Source organism: Melanerpes formicivorus, unplaced genomic scaffold (assembly GCF_026170545.1).
Source record: "Melanerpes formicivorus ecotype bairdi unplaced genomic scaffold, bMelFor1.0.p_v2 SCAF_3, whole genome shotgun sequence".
Classification (NCBI taxonomy): domain Eukaryota; kingdom Metazoa; phylum Chordata; class Aves; order Piciformes; family Picidae; genus Melanerpes; species Melanerpes formicivorus.
Window position 1 is genome coordinate 19,270,606 of NW_027142355.1, and position 18,816 is coordinate 19,289,421.

General features: G+C 42.5%; 2 protein-coding genes across 6 annotated transcripts in view; one reads left to right on the forward strand and one right to left on the reverse strand.

Moving 5' to 3' along the window:
* DCLRE1C (DNA cross-link repair 1C) overlaps positions 1 to 5,447 on the forward strand; it is a 39,550-nt gene extending 34,103 nt beyond the window's left edge. For all 5 annotated transcript variants that reach the window (XM_068167970.1, XM_068168002.1, XM_068167985.1 and 2 more), the window contains 5 exons: positions 154 to 287; positions 438 to 492; positions 1,331 to 1,419; positions 2,247 to 2,347; positions 3,178 to 5,447. In XM_068167970.1, the coding sequence (XP_068024071.1) occupies positions 154 to 287; positions 438 to 492; positions 1,331 to 1,419; positions 2,247 to 2,347; positions 3,178 to 4,145 (1,347 nt within the window). In that variant the 3' untranslated portion in view covers positions 4,146 to 5,447. The remainder of the gene's footprint in view (positions 1 to 153; positions 288 to 437; positions 493 to 1,330; positions 1,420 to 2,246; positions 2,348 to 3,177) is intronic.
* A 274-nt stretch (positions 5,448 to 5,721) lies between these two features.
* Positions 5,722 to 17,289, reverse strand: SUV39H2 (SUV39H2 histone lysine methyltransferase). Its single transcript, XM_068168016.1, has 6 exons — positions 17,210 to 17,289; positions 15,912 to 16,057; positions 14,260 to 14,931; positions 12,273 to 12,419; positions 10,695 to 10,824; positions 5,722 to 8,975 (listed from the first exon to the last, which is right to left on the reverse strand). The coding sequence occupies exons 1-6, from the start codon at positions 17,229 to 17,231 to the stop codon at positions 8,866 to 8,868; spliced, it is 1,227 nt and encodes a 408-aa protein (XP_068024117.1). The 5' UTR covers positions 17,232 to 17,289; the 3' UTR covers positions 5,722 to 8,865.
* Positions 17,290 to 18,816: the final 1,527 nt, after the last annotated feature.

Consider the following 18,816-nt stretch of genomic DNA (forward strand, 5'->3'; position numbering starts at 1 on the left):
GATTGATTTGCTTTGTCAGCTGTACTGTGGAAGCAAGATGCAACAATAAAGAGTGTTTCAGAGGAGTTGGAAGTGAGATGATGGTCTGACTACATACTGTTTCTAGGGGAGAAAAGATCAGGATTGCACTTAATTTCATAATGCATTTGACAGGATGATGATTGCTTTCGAGGGAACAGACTCCCCTGTGGGACTTGCCAAAATGGAACTCCTTTGCATGTAATCAGTATCAAGCCCTCTACTATGTGGTTTGGGGAAAGGATCAAGAAGACCAATGTAATAGTGAGGTGAGCATTTGGACCATGCAGAAACCTTTGGCTTCAGGTGCATATCTTGCCTGATGCTTGTGTAACTGAAGTCTCAAACTGGACTTCTTAAGTCTGTTGAATGAGGATGGCAATCAGTTACCTAATGTTTGTGCTTCCCCTCTTTTTCAGGACTGGGGAGAGTACATACAGGGCTTGTTTCTCTTTCCACTCATCATACAGTGAGGTTTGTATACTTGTAGTACTCAGCATAAAAGTTTTCATTATTTTGGAGTGAATGATGTCACCAAAAAAAAAATCTTTTCTGTAACAAGACATAATGGGATAGGAAGTTCTGGATGCTGAAGGACAGAAGAGTGTTTTGATACAGCTGCTGAAGAGCATGTGAAAGTAGGGCAGGATTACAAGCCATAGTACATAGAGCACTGCATCATTGCTGACAAAGCATGGGAGGCAGTGTATCATAACAGACTCGCACTTCCATGTGCAAAAATAGGTGAGTCCTCCAGCTCTGTGTAGGCAGAAGCTCAGTCTGCAACCCTGCAAGTGTTTCCTGTGCTCAGTACTGACAAAACCCCAGCCAAAGTGGAGTGCCCCCAAACCTGATGTGATTCTTTGTGAAAATTAATGGTCTGGAGAGTATCTGGAAGACAACAGAGTGAGGCTTGGACAAAGTGATGTTTTGTCATAATAGGCTGAAGGGGGACTTCAGGTAAAGTTTTGGAAGAAGGAATCTGCACAGCTAGTGACTTGGAGTCCAGTGAGAAAAATGCAGGTCAAAACAGATGTATAGCAGTGAAGCACAGGATTGTGTTACCTAGGAACAAGTCTATCTAGCCTTTTCTTCCAGAGACGCTGATGATCTGGGTAGGGGTGGCAGCTGCTGTGAGGTGATTAGGTGAGACTGAGTCCCTGGCATCTTTTCAGCCCTGTTTTCTTATTGCAGACTTTACCTGAGACAACAGATAGCACTTGTGAGTGTACTTTAATCAGTGCTGCTATTATGTGAAATTATTAAATGTTGGTGTAACCTGTTAAACTGTTTCTTCTTTTCTTCAATTTAGATTAAAGATTTCCTGAGCTATATCTGTCCTGTGAATGTCTATCCCAATGTACTGCCAGTGGGTGGGACAGAAGACAAGGTGATGGAAATGTAAGTCACCAGTGACTGCAGAATGGAGTTGACGTATCTCTGGTTTTGTAAGGACAACTCTTCTCCTGAATCCCAGCCTCTCAAGCAGGCCACTGCCCTTTGCTTTACTTACCTGATAATTCAGATATACCTTTTTTGTTTCTATATCCCTTCCTGCAGACCTCAGCTTCCTGAAGAACATTTGTACATTGTGCTGAGTCTGTATTCTACACGCTCCTTCTGTCTACACGTAGAGGCTTTGCTGCTAAGTCTGAGTGGAATGTGAATACACATTTATATCACTTTATTCTATGACCTATTTCTAGTTGTGATTGCTACTTCTCAGAAAATTCTTTTACAGAGGATTTTGTTAGGATTTTAACTCCTATCCTCTGTACAGCATTCCAGAGGCCCGCTCTTGCCCTGCTACAGATGTTGGCAGTGTAGAGCTGTTATGGAGCAGAAGTCTTGTCACTTGGTCTGAACAAAATAGGGACTTAAGTTTCTTTGTTCCTTTTGCTTTTGTTCCATAGTAAGAAAGGGGATACTTCATAGCTATTGAATAAAACTGCAGTCAGATTTTGAACCTGGTGTCTTCTCTAGGCAAGATAGTTTCCAAATATTAAGGTGAATATATAGAAAGGAGAGATTTCTACCTTTAAGCTCCCGAAGCTCACCAATGAATTAAGAACTTTTCCCTAGCTGCTGCTGCCTTTGCTATGACACATTTGCTGCAGTGCCTGTGAGAGGCATGAAGCTGTGTACCTAAATCAAGTTAAAAGATTTATTCTTGCTCCTGAAAAAACTTCTAAGTTGTAAATATGAACCATTTTTCTCATTCATCTCAGATTAAAGCCCTTATGCAGGTCATACAGGAGAAACATGGAACCCAGGTACAAGCCCCTAGGAACACTGAAGAGAGTCCACAAGAGAGACTCTTCGGATACAGGTAAAGGTTCTGCTGGTGCTACTGTGCCTTGAAGTCCAAGACTAAGAAGAGGTTCTAAAAGCCATAGTGTTCACCACTGTTCAAAGCAATAGTTAGAAAGGAGAGAGATAAATGAACTTGGGTTTAGGAGGATATAAGAGTACTAATTATGTGAAAACACACTTGTTTGCAGTCTTATACACAATTAATGCTCAGCAGTCCTGCAAGTTCCAGGCAGAGTTCCATCCAACAACCCTACACCACCCCTAGTAAAGGGTGTTCTAACCTCACTTTTATCCCATCCTATGTTGTGGAGGACAGGGTGATGTATCAGTGGAATTACTCTTCATTATCTTACACTGCAGCCTTTTTAGTGCCTCATGGCTTTAACACTATGGTAAACAGATGTTGTACACAACCTCTAGGAAGCCACTTGGGAACTAGGAGACAGCTCTGGGCTTGCAGTATTCTTTACAGCTATTTCTGAAGCATCAAGTATGAAGGGGCTAGGTAGTTCCCTAATGTTGGTGGGAATTTTCAACCCACCACACCTGGAAAACATCAGAGGTCTGAATAATTTGTCTACCCAGGCTACATCTGCTCTGCTGTGGCTTACATGAAAGATGGCAACTGGCAGCTTTCCTTGTAAGGCACTGTGTGAGACAAGCAAGGTAAACGCTAGCAGTGAAGTCCTGCTGAGTCTCCATCTGGGTTACAATACTTGGTCTTCTCTTTATACCAAATTAATTTTTATTAAAACTTTGCTCTTAACAAAATTTTAGGAGAGATGCAAACTTCTCTTAATGACTTTTCTGTATTTTTCCTCTTTGTTTTTTTTCCCCCCTTGACAGATGAAGATGATCTCTTTGATTCAGAACTATCTTCTGCAAGGCCCAAGATTCCAAAAGAGGAGACAGAAGTGAGCAGACCCTTCAGCACAGGACAATCTGAAAATGCTGAAGGAAACATTAATGAGAGCACAGAAAGTTACAAAACTACCACAAATTACACCTCACTCAAGGCAGACTTCATGGACTGTGAAGAATCGAATGATGACGGTGATGATGACGATGACGATGAAGAACTGGAAAAAAACACAGTTCCATTTCTTTCCAATGAACCAGATGCCACTTCCACCACAAATTTCAATGGGGCAACTGGTGACCAGGAGTCTGATGCCAGTGTCCCTCGCTGGGATGCTTTTTTTAAGTGTAACAAACTAGAAGAAAGCTCTGAAAATGAGGAGAACTTCCCCTCTTCAGCAGACACGGGTGGGTCCCAGTCACTCTTCAGTGATTCCGATGGAGTAAGCGACTCCACACATATCTCCTCCCAAAATTCTTCTCAGTCAACACACATATCAGAGCAGGGGAGCCAGGGCTTGGACAGCCAAATGGACACTGTACTCATTACCTCCCAAGAGAGAAGTGCTTTGGACTTCAGTTACTTCAGCAGAGGTGGGAGCAGAACAGTTGCTTCTGTATCTCAGGACACTGCCAAAGACACTCAACCTGACAACAGTGAGTGGAAGCCACTGGGTCAAAATCAATCTTGTGCCTGTGACACTTTATATTGCTTGAAGAGCAAAGACACTGAGAAAAATGAAGGAGCTAGCACTGCTCACATACACAATGTACTGGAATTAAGTGACAACTCCAGAACTCCTGATCTAGAACTGAGGAGAGATTCCCAGAGCTCCTCTGACTTTGAAATCCCCTTGACTCCTGGTGCTGAAGTGCCTCAGCCAGATAAACTGCACTCTTTGTATAAGAAGCTAGCAGCAGGTGAAAACATACTCAGTGAGAAAAAAGCCTCCTGAAGACAAGTGTAACTGATTCCATCACACTTGCAAACACTGAAATTTATTATTAACCTCTGAATTAATTTTCTCTTTAGTGCTGATTACTATCTGCAGTTGTGCTCATGAATGCAGGTTTTTTACAGAAATACCTTCCTGTCAGAACTAGGAGTTTGCAGCCTCTACAACCTTATTGTTCCTTCTTTGAAATACCGACAAGGAAGTATTTCTAGGAGGGACTGTAAAAACCTTCCATATTCCAAGGTTCAGTTTTCCAGGACAGTAAGTAGACAAAAAAATAAGGGTAGAACACTACATGAAATTTAGTGTTTCTCTTTTTATAATGAGCTCTTAAGAGCTCGCTTTTGACATACGCGTGATCTCAGGTTTGAATAAAATACCACAGCTTTAACTGTTATGGGGAACAGCACACCTTCCAGGAACAACTATGCAAACAATGCAACAGTTGCACTTTGTGAGTTTTCACTGCAGTTATTTTTATAAAACAACTGCAGGACAGATCAATTAGGTTTGGTCCCCTAATTTTAATTCCTGAACGAGGCACTATACACTCTTGTCTATGGTTTTAACCTAACTTGTTGCAAACAACTTGTCATCAGCTCCTCTGTGTTTTGGTCTGTTCTGAATTTGTTTTCAGAACAACTTAAAATCCTGTGGCATGTGGCTCCAAAGCCAACAGCAGTAGTCTGCTCTGGAGGCAAACTCACAGCAACAGAAGCTAACCTTCTTGTCCCAGGCAGGTTTTTTTGCTCACTCTGTAAGAGCAACAAATGTCACCTCCTCTGCCACATTCTGGTGACTTCACTGAATTCAGACCTCAAATCAAGACTCTTCATCCACATGCCCTAGTAACCAACTCTTTGCCAAAATTCTTCTAAAATGGAAATTTTAGAAGTTTTAGCCAGATTTTTGTTAAACTGCAGTGCTTGAGCAGCAGTCATCTAAAAATCCACAATGCTTCCCCTGTGTGTGATCTTCAGCCCCCAGACTTAAACAGACCTTTGGTATGACAGTATGCATTCAGTCTTTGTCACCTTGAGCAACCTCTGGTGTTAAACCAGCCAGCTTTGGAAATAGCAGGAGGGGGAAAAACAAAGACATATTGCTGTCACCTATGTGTGGGTTTAAGGATACTCAAATCCATGTATTTCTCCACTGTTACCTTGATCACTGTTCCTGGTATTTGTTAGACCACATCTGGAAGCTGCTGTCAGGTTTGAGGTGTTTTCCAGCAAGCCTGATACTGTTGTAACTACCTCTGGGAATAAAGTGCTACACAGCAGAATTTCTTCAGTGCGCCTCTTTCCTTATACCTCTAGGCTAAGGACATTATTTATTGTGTTCTTAAATGTATAGGAAACCAGTCTGCTTTAGACAGGTTGACAGTGTAAATGTATACCAGTCACAGCTATAAACTGAATAGCAAACACAACTTCCTCATGATCGTGCTACTACACTCCTTACAGTGCTAGAAAATGCGGGTACAGGACAGGAACGTAGAGGTTGCAATCTTAAAGCAAATGCAACAGGCTTTGATTACCCTTTGTTTGTTTGTTTAAGAATCACAACAACAAGAGAAAAACTAAATTTAATTTATTTTATCAAAATCTATAGGAAGATAGCAATACTACAGATCACACATTATGAAAAGAAAGTGTTCCTGAGCTTACAAACTGCATCTTCTAATGTACACAGTCCTAAAACATACCTAAAAATAACCAAAATATTGACTTGAGATAAATAGCTTTCCTTACAGGTGATCTTGCAGTTTCAGTTTTGCTACAGAAAAAAAAAAGAAATGAAATCCAACAAAAGAAAGACCAGCTAGAGCATAGATCACAGGTTACCAGTCTCTAAGTGCATATACACCACTCAACTGGTGGCCATGGTGATGCTAACAGACCACGAAGCAAAACAAAGGCAGAAGCTAGGCTGGTTTAGGCTCTTTGAGAAACTGAAAACAGCTTTTCTCCTTTTCTAATTTTGCAGTTTTCTCCGAACTCATAACCAGAGCAAAAGGAGCTTTAAAAATGATGATGTCCCATTAGGCTTATTCACTTGCTGCAATCCAAATGCACTGTGAATATGCAAATAGGGTAAATACTGTTCAAGGCTCTACCTTGGAGCCTGGAGAGATGGGTTTACCTCCATTAAATACCAAATGCCATTACCTCCTAGCACATGAAGGGTCCTTTATTTACCATACAAGAGGTTAACACCCTTAACCAACAGCAGTGTTATTCCAGTGCTGCTGGTAACAAACTGCACTGGAAAAAAGGCAGACACTGAACTCAAGTACAACCCCTAGAATTTTTACCTTTTAAAATGTATTTACTTGCAGTTTTAAAATCAAATGGAAACAGGCACAGCACAGGTAAACAAAGTGTCAAACCAGCCCTGTGCCAGTCTGCAGGGGAGAGACCAGAGAAACACGTTTGGTACAGAATCCATTTCTCTTGCCGCAGCCACCCTGACAGAGCAAGCAGCAGACTGAGGAGCTGGAGACTGCAGATTCCATCAACGTGGAATGCATGGCTGCATCAGGCCACAGGCAAGAGAGAGCACTGATGACTCCAAATGGTACAAGATCATCTGGAGTTTGCCAATATTAAAACTCCACATTCCACTTCAAATTTATATATATATATATAAAAAACAAAATTTTGTTAGAGATGTGGCATAATAAAAAGTGACTGGATTCAGCATTTATCCAAGTGTGTGGATATTGGTGAGCCTGGTACTATCAAACACTTTAAGCCAACACTCTCCTAGTCATTAAACTAAGTAGCTATTTCAAGGTGTATCTCCTTGTACTGTAGATCATGAAACTTACACAGTACTTCAATGCCCCCCTCTCTTCACCACAACCATGAAATAATTTTGGCTAGTAGCATTAAAATTTCACTTTCTGACATACAGCCAGATCTTCAGTGCAAATGCCACTGTGCTTCTTAATGAACAACCAACCTGATTTATCCCTTGAGACACTCTTTTTGGAGTGCTAGTAACCAACATGAAATTTAAGGCATTTTCTAACTAAAGTAAACTGTTATCTGCTGGGTACTTGACTTCATTCACCTGAGCCAGCAGCTGTGCACCTTATAAAGGTAACTAGCCTATGATACATAGCTAGCATCCATTTGTGCAGCAACATTATTCTGCCTGACCCCATCAACATATGTATGATTTGTAAGCAAAATGCAAGGTTGTTTTTTAAACTAAAGAACAGTAGATTTAGATTGGACATTAGGAAGAAGTTCTTTACCATAAGGATGGTGGAACACTGGCACAGGTTGCCCAGGGAAGTGGGTGGATGCCCCATTCCTGGACATATTCAAGGTTAGGCTTTGAGAGCTCTGAGCAACCCAATCTAGTTGGGGATGTCCCTGCTCACTGTAGGGGACTTGGACTGGATGACCCCTAGAGGTCCCTTCCAACCCAGTGCATTCTAGGACTTTACAAGCTTTTAATCCACAAGAATAAAGCAGTTGGATCATCCTTTGGCTGTTACTCCCCTCATAACCTACCTCAACTGGTCTTCAGTGTTTCGAAGCCAAGCAAAACTCAGCACATACTGTAAACAGATCAAGAAAACTCTAAGATGATCAGGGAAAAAGAAGAAAAGACAACGACTCCAAGCAGCTGAAGAATAGTACATTTCTCAGCTTTTACATTCAAGAACATCTTACAAATGTCTACAGCAAATGGGTAACATCCCCTAGCCTAACTTCACTGAAGTTAACATTTCTGCAAGTATCTCAAAAGTCTGTCTCTAGCTAAAAATGTCACAGTATGTAAAAACTTAAACTCAGCTGTGAACACAATTCCTAGGGTATTTCTGCACCTAACAGATAACTGAGCGTGTCTCCCTAACTCATCAGCTCTGTTAGACCACGGCCTGCTCTTTCTTTTATCTGTTTCCAAACTGTAGGCAGCACTTTGTTTCAGCAATGACTGCCACATGTCTGCAATGAAAACAAACCGCATATGTGACTATGGGTCACCCGGGACGTACAGCTTCTCCGTGGAACTGCAAGTCTCCTGCAGCATCTTAACTCAGAACAACACAAGTCAAAAAACTGTTTGTAAAATTCCTAATTAATAAAACATCAACCGAAAAAAAACATTCAAGACTTTGATCTTACATCTGGAATCCGCTAAAACCAACCATGTTACTTGCATGGAATTCAATGGACATTTTACAGCTTATGTTCCTATGAACCTTCATTTAGACACTGTCCAATAGCTGTCCTCAACCCTTCACCCAAGTGCCACAAATATTATTGCTAATCTCTTGGAGCTTTTTTTTAGACACAAAAACCCACAAGAACCGCCAATTATTATTTAGAATTCATATCAAATGCCTTCAAACTTTCCAAGGTATAGAAAATACATAAAATCATTTTATCCCAGGCCTACAGCTGCAAGCTTACACTCAAATATTTCAACCAGGTACATTTTAAAGAGTTTTCTTCACAAACATTTTACTGCTTCCTAAACAACAGATCTAGAAAAATCAGGTTTTAATCCCTGTTACTAGTTCTGTATTTGCCTGAATCACTACATCTCTTTCTTTGGCCAATGCCATTTCAATTACAACTGTAATTGCCTTGGTTTCACGGTACTTATTTACAGTAGATGTAAGAATACTTCAACACATGTGTGAAAGGACAGTCTTTGTAGAAGAGAATAAAGTATTTGTGACTTTGGATATCCAAGCTCAGTTGAGGTAACCTCTGCAGCACAAGGCTCCACATTTACAGACAGTTCTGATCCTCTTTTTGGATGGGCTAAGTCCATCAGCAGAGTCTGAAGTCAGATCTATTGAACCTGTGACACAGAAAACCAAGAAAGTTTTAAAAGACAGACTGAAACCATGCTACGTGTTCAAATGGCTTCAAAAAGCCTTCTACCGCCCCAGTCCTTAAAAGAACTTGTTGAAGCTATGCTCAAATTCTACCAACACCCATGTTACAACTACTTGGACAACACCCAGTAGACATCTCGGAATCCAAAGCTCAATACAGAACCGCAGAATTGTCAGGGTTGGAAGAGACCTCCAGGATCATCTAGTTCCAAACTCCCCCTGCCCTGGGCAAGAACATTTTCCACTAGATCAGGTTGTCCAGAGCCCCATCCAGCCTGGCCTTAAAAGCTTCCAAGGATGGGGCTTCCACCACCTCCCTGGGCAATCTGTTCCAGTGTCTCACCTCCCTTATGGTGAAAAACTTCTTCCTAACATCTAATCTAAATCTCCCCTCCTTTAGCTTGGATCTTAGTCTTATCACTACCTGACACCAAAAAAAGTCCCTCACCAGCTTTCTCGTAGGCCCCTCTCAGATACTGGAAGGCCACGCTCCTGCCTTGTACCCTCAGGCCTGTGTCCACACCAACTGGCTGAGAGTGCAACCTGTTTTGAATAGCAGTATCACAGCCACCACAAAATAAGGAGTTTGAAGGATTCAAGTAAGATCAATTTGTCAGTACTTTACAGAGCTTCGACAAGAATGAGGTAGAGCTCTGGAGTGTAGAGATGTTTCTTTGAAAATAAAATAGCAGAGTGAACCATACCTTGTTGCGGATAAATGGTTTGCATGTGAAGTTTGTCATACACAACACCCCTGCCAGCAAACCTCAAGAATTTTTTATTTTGAAGTCTTTAACCCCTTCTATCATGGTTTTGGTTGAAAGGGACCTTTGAATATCATCTAGTTAAAGACCCCTGCCATAGGCAGGGATATTTTGCACCAGTTAAGGTTGCTCAAAGCCCCATCCAACCTGGCCTTCAACACTGAAGGGAAGGGCAATTATCAAAGAATCATCCAACAGCCCAGGTTGGAAGGCACCTCAAAGAGCCATTTGGTCCAACCTCTTGTGGGACAGGGAGCCTCGGTAAGATTATCTTGTGCCGTTTCCAACAGCATCAGGAAAAACTTTGGTGACAGCAACTCAACCATGTCCCTGGAGAGGCTGTTCCAGTGAATCATGGCTCTCATTCTAAGAACACTTCTTAATCACAGAAGCAGCAATAGTATTTCACCAAGAACTTCTGTTTCCCAAAGTCTTTGCACAATGATCAATGAACCTAACCCAGCAAAACGACACCAGAAACCACAGAAAGGCCCTGGTGTTTCAGATCATTCAGCTGCTACAACTATCTGTAACTATCACTACCAGATTGCTTCAGAAGTTGTTTGCTTGAAGTGCCAATTTGAATAAAGGAAGGTTTTCTTAATGGTAGCCTGAGCACTTCTTTGAGCATTCCTGTGACAAACCTTCAAAATAATTTGCCTCATCATACATTCCAACTACAATCCTGTGCTGTGAACTAGGAGTGCTGAAGGAGGCAGTGAACTAGAGGTGCACACAAAAGCTTCTGGGTGCAATCCTGTCTGCACTGCCTATCAATGGAGCAATGACTGTTCCAGAATCCACAGAGCTGTGTTAGGGGGACACAGAGCCCAACCTAAGGTGCTACCATCAGTCAGGCTGCCACAAAACCTACCAGTGCCCAACCCTCCCACAAGAGCAGTGTTAAATTCTGCAGACCTTTCATCTGATAATCAAAGGTTAGCTCTTCTCCAGCCTTGATAGTTCGTGTAGAGAACAGCGCTATTCGAGGAAGACGCAAGTCGAGGTTATCAATGAACACATTGAAGACTTGAAGATTTGGATCACACTGTAAGGCAAAGACCAACATGGTTTCTGTTAAGGAAAACACAGGCTATGTTTCATGGAAGTGGTAAGTAAACCAGGGTCACAAAAAAGGAAGAACTGGTTCTTCTCTTAGGGACACGAGTCTGAAATTAAGGTACCTTCTGAAATCGACAAATCATGTTCTTCCAATAGCATTAAAGGAGAACATTCATAGCTGAAGCCCTCTCAAGAAGGCAGTACACAGGCTACACTGACATACAACAGCCTAATCAGAAAAATAAGGTGCCTTCAAAAGATGACAAAAACAAAGATGACAAAGCAATCAAAGCTACACTCAAAGGCTAGTATTCACCTACAACACCCATAAAAAGGATTAACATTGAAAGGAAAGAAAAAACAACCTACTTTCTGTATTTAAGTACCGCTTCCTGGCTAGTCACAGTACTTTCCTACTGGGCATAAATTTCTGTTTTTCAATTGCTTCTGAATTATCTGCTGTTAACTGGGTGGCAGAGAGAGGGTAAATAACACTACCAGGAACTAGAAAACACTTTTTTGTTCTGATTCTCAGAAGTCAGTAGTCAGTTTGTTGAACTCTGCATGCTTTTTTCATCTTTAGCATAAAACATATCCCACATTAAAGAACCAAAAGTGAAGGCATTCAACTGACACCAGAGTGAGAATACTTCACTCTCATTTCCAAAATTAAAGAGCAGTTGGCTGTATCTAAAACCCTTCTTTGTCCTTCTCCCTGGTGAGCCCATATCAAACACAAACATCAGTTCACAAACCTGAAAACACGGATTTTCTGTATTTGTAGAACACTGTCTGCATCACACACACTACGTCAGTGAAAAACAGTAACTTTTAGTTCAGGAATCCTCACAAATGAACAAGAAATAAAACAATACAAAAATTTTCTGTTTAAAATTTACTTTTGAGTTCTCTGGCAAATTTAGATTTAGGAGAGAAAACAGGGAAGGAAAAATGAATAGATAAATAAATAAATAAGCCAAAGAAAGCACAGGAATTTTCACTTTTTTCTACTACTAATATTTGAATGACAAAAATTCATCCTGCCCCGCCACAAAAGAATGCATCGATTCCTATCTCTTTGACTCTTTGATCATGCACCTTTCACACATCAGGTGTTTTAGTTACTTGGAAAAAATATACCAAAGCCAATTCTGTTTTGGTTACCTAAAACCAGCAGACTCAGTGACAAGCTCAGTCCTAGCAGATGCCCACTTCAGGCAGCATGTCACTCCCAAATTTTTGCAGGCAATTCTAGAAAGGATGAGTATTCCATTCTATTTATGATGTCACCTAACTGGGTGGGTTGCTCTGGCATGAGACAAAATACTCCAGAAAAGTTGTGAATATGGTAAGAAAATGTTTACAATAGGAGAAGTTATTTCTGGCACATGTAGAATAATCTCCAAATTCTTAGTACACAAAACAAGGTCTTACACTGTGATTCACAAAGTGGGACACATTTCCGTATCGAGCTGCATCTACTGTAAATTCATCTGAGTCATAGTCCAAATCAAACAAGTATGTATTTCCCTGGTTATCATAGAGCTGGCCTCGTCGCTCTGCTTCCTCACTTGTAATCACCTGAAAAAAAAAAAGAGTGGAAAAAGATGCCTGCATCATATTGTTAACCATTACTAAAAAAAATACCAACCAACCAACCAACACCACAATCAAGTTAGAAAAACCAACTTTGCTTAGTAAAAAATATCCCATTCTCCTCTTGCTATTGAAATAGCATTCCACCTCTAATGAATAAAGAATACATACATGCAGCTAGAGTCATTAGTGACTGAGGCTTCTCTGGATCCAACTTGTCTACACCACAGCACTACCTTGTCTTGGAGAAAAATAAAATGCCAACACCTTATATTAAGTTTTGATGATGACAGATACAATCAGCTGTTTCTACCTGAAGTTTCTATACACACAATTTTGTCATTAGACCCAGAAAGTCTTGTGGAAGTCACATAAGTGTATAAAGTTCCAACTTTCTCCCTTTGCACAAAGATCAACAGGTACCAGTCATTACGTTCTAGTCACGCTGACAGTCCAGTATCCATCTTCTTCCTCCCTCCTCCTGCTGCTATTTTTGACTGCAATGAAAGATCCTATTCCTGACAACTCAGATACACATCCTGGTTTAGTTTTCTTTTCCAGTCTGTAAGTCTCTCTCCCTTTTTCCAGTTCTTCCCTTGCAGGAAGGGAGAGGGGTTAATGTCATTAGTCTAGTGGCCAGCCCAACCCCAACCACTGACTTCAGGAAGCTGAATCTGTGCAAATGGATAGCATGTACTGGCATAGGTAGAAATCCAGAAACTCCCCAAAGGAAGGAAAGAACTACAGTCCATTTCAACAGGAGCAGCAACTTAAACAACTTCATCTGCAGCCTGTTATGTTTAAACACATTCTGTTGTGCAGACTCAGCAATCGCAATGTGGCAGCAAGACAGGTATCAAATGTGGTGGAATCGGACAGAAGAACCCTCTAAAACATCAGATTTGAGAACTTACTCAGCAGCCAGGAATAAGTAGATTCAGATGAAAGGGTAAAATACACAGAGTTTCCTTTAAGCCACAAAATTACATAATGACCTCTGCATAAACCCCACAACAGAGGTATTTTGAATGAGTATATCCTTTCTTGTATCTTTACATAAAAGGTGTGAGCAGAAGTTTTGAGGCAGGAAGTGTGGAAGAAATACAATTAAGACATCTACGTGAACAGACAAAAGGAATTATTTTAAGTCAACTTGGCACCAAAGGAGATTTGTGTCAGAAATACAACAGACAGGATCAGAGTCTGACAGGAGCTACTGATGTCAAGAGTCCTGAAGCAGAGCAGAGGCTTAACCAGATAAACAGAGAACCACATAGAATCTCAAGATTAACTGAAGGTCTGTATTTCATAATATGAAAGGCCTGTTTGAAATAGTGACTGAGTAACCAGATAGTGCCCAGTCTTATTCTTGCTTTCAATCAAAAGTAATAGAAATATTTGGAAATACTACCTTAGAAATTCATATCAGAGAAATGACTGACTGGGAGACTGGGTGCTAAGTTTGGCAACAACTGTGCCTGAGGAACAGCAAAAATTACAGTAATAAAGATGACCAGAGAAGAATAAAGAGTATTACTGCCATGAATAAAAAGAAAGACTTGCCTCGAGATACACCATTAGGGAACATACCCACAATAATTCTTCAGTGATGCAAAGGGGTAAACATTTTTTACATTCAGCCTTTCACAGCTGCTCTGGAATGAAGGGAAGTCCTGGATCATATAATTTTGTCATCATCTTGCATGCCTCCTTACTGTATTTCTCAACCCAAAAGTAGACTTATCTGTTACACAGCAGAAGCCAACGTTTTCTCCATTTCATTCACTGTAAATATGTTATCTGTATGAGATAGATAGATACATACCTCTCCAACATACTCCATCACAAAACTGTTGGTTTTAATTTCCTGGAGGGTTTTCACTCCCCAACCACGGCCATTGTTAGTTCTGAAGATACAAAGTGAATACGGTGTACCTTTCTGTACTATCCTATTAGGGCAGTCAGGCCCACACCTACAAAATGAATTGCATTCATAGATGGGCAAGCCAGGCTGGATTTTCAACTTCTTTCGCTTGTTGTAAGCCAAAATAAATCCAGCCTCCTTTGGGCAGCACTTCTCAGCAGGGCAGTCAGTGCACTCACAGCCAGTCGTTATTCCATTTATTACATTTATTCCTGGAGCAGGTTTATACTCATTAATGTAGTAGAAGTCTAAAGGAGGGCCTTCAAGATCCACTGTGTTTTCTACCAGAATCATGGCTTTATGATTCTTTTTCCTGTTGAGTTCTTCTTTCCACCTCTGCAGAGCTATTCTTTGCTTAGCCTTCTTTACAATGTAATCTGCAACCGCTGGCTGCAAAACTTTTACGTGGTTTCTCACTTTCAGTGGTTTGCCTTGTCTCGCTCGAGACATGTACTCATTCTTGTCCCTAAGGAAGTTTTGAAGAAGCAAGGGGCATTTCAAGTTTTTCTGAGGTTCCCAAGTATTTGAAGATTCTGGCCATCCTTTCCATTTCACAAGATAGTATTCTGTGCCCTTGAAATACAGAAACAGATGCAGATTTAGCCACATTTCCTTTTGCTGAAATCACGCATCACATAGAAGAGAGACAAACACAAAGAGTCCCACAGAGACAAGAAATGGCAGAAGGTCTTGATGTCCCTACTAACAATTATAACTGGGGAGAAAGAAAAATCAAGTCTTCTGTTGGCAAATTATCTATCGCATAACTTTGGGTACTTGATATATCATCTCTAGGGGCAAAGAAACACAACAGCTGGGATGAACAAATGGCATACCTGAAGAAAGCTAGTTTGTTAAGACAGTTACACAAGTTATGCTAACTAGCTTTATGACTCATATATGCAAGCAGAACTGTTGTATCACACTCAGAAAAAAAAAGAAAAAGAAGTTCTAAATTTAGTGGAAAAAAACCCTTAACTATCTAAACCCCACTATTTTTAATATCCACCATCCTCCCAAAAGAAGAATCCGTTCAAACCATGCAATACTGTATTTATAACCAAGAAGCATACATTTGGCACTTATTTTAAAAAGGCTGAATAACCAAACAAGGCCAAACCCTGAGACTGAATTTCACTGGCACAATGAAGCCACAGAAATCCAGTTGCAGCACATGGCTCTGACTCTTCATCAGACTACAAGAGTCAAGAGAGAAACATCTAGATTGTTACCTGCAAATAAAGAAGCATGATAACACGTACCAAGCTACAATCTAAATGCATCAGCTTTTTGCTTAACTTCTAGATATTCAAAAGGGAAACATTTCACATTCTAACATCTGCAATTTCTGAAGAAGACCTTCCTTCAATATCCTGAAAGCAGCAGGTACATTGCTGTCTGTTTACATTTCAAAGTTTGAACGATGTTTCATTGGACATCAGCAAGAGCTTCGTCCTCACAGCCTACTACTTTATATTATGAGCAAAACTACCTTTGGCTCACTTCCAAACTTCAGCTGAAAGAGTGATCAAATTGGTCTGTGTTTCTCTTACCTCTTCTACCTTGTAGTCACATAAATACTCCACCTCATATCTCTTTAGACTCCTGTTGGTGATTCCAATGGATTTACATCTCAGATTTTCCTTCCTACAAAATTCTTGGAGGGTCTCAAGTGAAGCTAGACATGGCACATACCAAGCTACAATAAGAAAATTAGTAAAGAAGCCTATTTAATGTCTCAGCTAAATTGAAATCATTACTCCTTATCCCAGAGTCCCCACATTATCATTTGTGATTGCAGTCCACGACTTGCTTGTACATCTACAGCATCTCAGTGAGCCAAACTCAACCTTTCTCTGACAGGTAAAGTAAAACACATCAATTATTTCAATGTTTTACTCCCTGCACCTTTATTCTGTCCAGTGTGTACATTTATAAAGCACAAGCGTTCTGGAGATCAGACTTCCACAGGTGAAAGCTGCAAGAAACAAATAATTTTCCAACAATTACAGCATCCCATAACTGAACTACAGCAACAAGGCAATCCTCATTCTTTAGAAAGGCTGCTGAATATCTGTAGTTAGTCAAGGGGAATCGAGAACTTGCCATGCAACCACGACGAATTAACGAGGAAAGAAAGGTCCAGGGGGCTCTTCGAGAAAGAGTCACGGGTGCCGCGTCAGTTAGGCGGGATTAGAGGGACACGACACTCGGCACAGAGGCATGGACAGAGGGCCATCTCCCTGCCAGAGCATGGGAAACAGCCGGGGTGGGAAGGGACAGTGGGAAGATGAGGAGAGCTGCGGCCGCGCGCTGAAATGCGGCCAAGGCCGCGCCTCCCTCGCCCGGGCGCAAGCAGGGGCACCGTGGTGCACTCATGCCTCCGTACCCGCCGGCGGCGCGCAGGCCCCCCCGCCCCAGCTCACAGCCCGTGAAGGGACAGGGCCGCCCCAGAGCAGCACACCTCCAGGCCGCACCGCCAGAAGTTCTGTTAGACGAAAAGCGGGAGGCAGGCGCCTTTCCCGAGGCCGCCCCGGGGCCCCAGCGCCTACCCCTCACTCCCCCTCCTCCATGTCGGTTTTCCCCACCCTCCTTCCCCGGGCAGCAGGCAAGGCCCCCTCCAAGGTAGCGGGCAGGGTCCCCAACTCTCCCCACCCCGCTACGGCCGGGTGGCTGACACCTGGAATAGGGCACAGGGGCAATACTCTGAGCGGAGCTGATCGCGAAAGGACCGCCGCGCGCGAACGGCAGGCCTTCCTGCGCCCTCCCACTCAGCCCCAGGAGAAGGGAGAAAAGCTCGAGCGAGGCACTGGGAACGGTCCCGTGCCCAGCCACGCCACCGCTGCCTCACCTCCTCGCCAACCCTCCTCCATCTTTGGGGGCCCGCGAGCGGGGCCGCAGGCGCCAGCGCGGGTGCAGGACCCCGCGGCTCCGCCCCCCTCCGGAAGGCAGGGAGGGGCGCCGGCGCGAGGGCGGCTCCGCCCCGCGGCGCACGCTGGGGTTTTGGCGGGCGCGCCTCAGCCCAGAGCAGCCTCGTGAGGGCGGAGCCCGGGCCGGAGCGGAGCTGAGGGCTGGACTGAAGGAAAACGGAGGCAAAATACAAAGCGATTGCGGTTTGCTCGTTTCTAGTACGGCACGGGTGGCCGTGCCCGGGGTGGGGGAGGCGCAGAGCAGCAGGAAGGCTTCCACCGGGCCTTCAGCGCTGTCTGCCAGCTGCAGAGCTGTAAGAATCACAAGGAAAGGTTGCAGAAATGATTTTTTTTCTTTAATTGGTGTCATCTCAACACACTTCTCAGGTGATTCCTATTAATACAGCTTTCATGTAAGTCCCAAGCCAGACCGAATGGGGCATTGAGCAACACGGTCCGGTGGAAGGTGTTCCTGCCTATGGCAAGAGAGGTTGGAACTAAATGGACTTTAAGCTCCCTTCCAACCCAAACCATTCTGTGATTCTAATCCACTCATGCGAGACCCGCCCCCCCGCCCAGTACGGAATCTAGCTCAGTGCCGGAAAGAGCTCTGGCTCTGTTGGATCAGGTCCAGAGGAGGGTTGCAAAAGTGGTCAGAGGGTTGGAACACCTAAGAAAAAAGGCTGAAGTGGTTGGGGGTGTTCAACCTGGAACAGGCCCTCAGGAGACCTTGTGGCTTGTCAGTACTTAAAAAGGGGGCTATAAAAAGATGGAGACAGATTTTCTTGTTGTGAGAGGACAAAAAAATGATGGCTTTAAACAAAAAAGGGAAATTCAAACTAGGTGTCAGGAATAAATTTATGGAGGTGATGAAATACTGGCAAAAGTTGTCCAGAGGGGTGGCAGACAGCTTAGCCCTGGAAACATTCAAGGTCAGGTGGATGACACTATGAGCAACATGATCTAGGTAAAGATATCCTTGCTTACTGCAAGGAGGCTGGACTAGTCAACCTTTAAAGGTCTCTTCCAAACCATTCTAGGAAACCCCATAAATGCCAACTGAGACTATTCTGCACAATAAAACATTCCTTAAAGGTATCTGGATGCTCTTTTATTTGTAAGGGCTGTGGGATTACCAAGATTGCTTTTAGAAGGGTTTACACAGGAACAGGTGACTCATTTACTTATTTTCTAGTGATAAGGGAGACGTTTTCCAGCACGTTGTCCACTCAAGAAAGCCTCACAAATTCAACCCTGTGTCTCTGCCAGAAAACCACAGAATATAAAACTCTAACTGCATTTCAAACAAATGTCTGAGATATGCAGTATCTATTGCCTTTGTCAGGTAGCAAGAACCTTGCAACGCATTCTCTACAGACAAGAAAATGTGGGAAACCTGTAATAATAACACAGGTAACTGAACACAGGTCTCTTCAAATCCAGCCAGCCATCTCTTGCTCTAGTTTCTGTCTGATTGTGAGGCTCTACCACTTTGAATATTTTTACAAGGGAACATCTGGCCCTCAATGCTGAACTGTAGCCCCTTAAG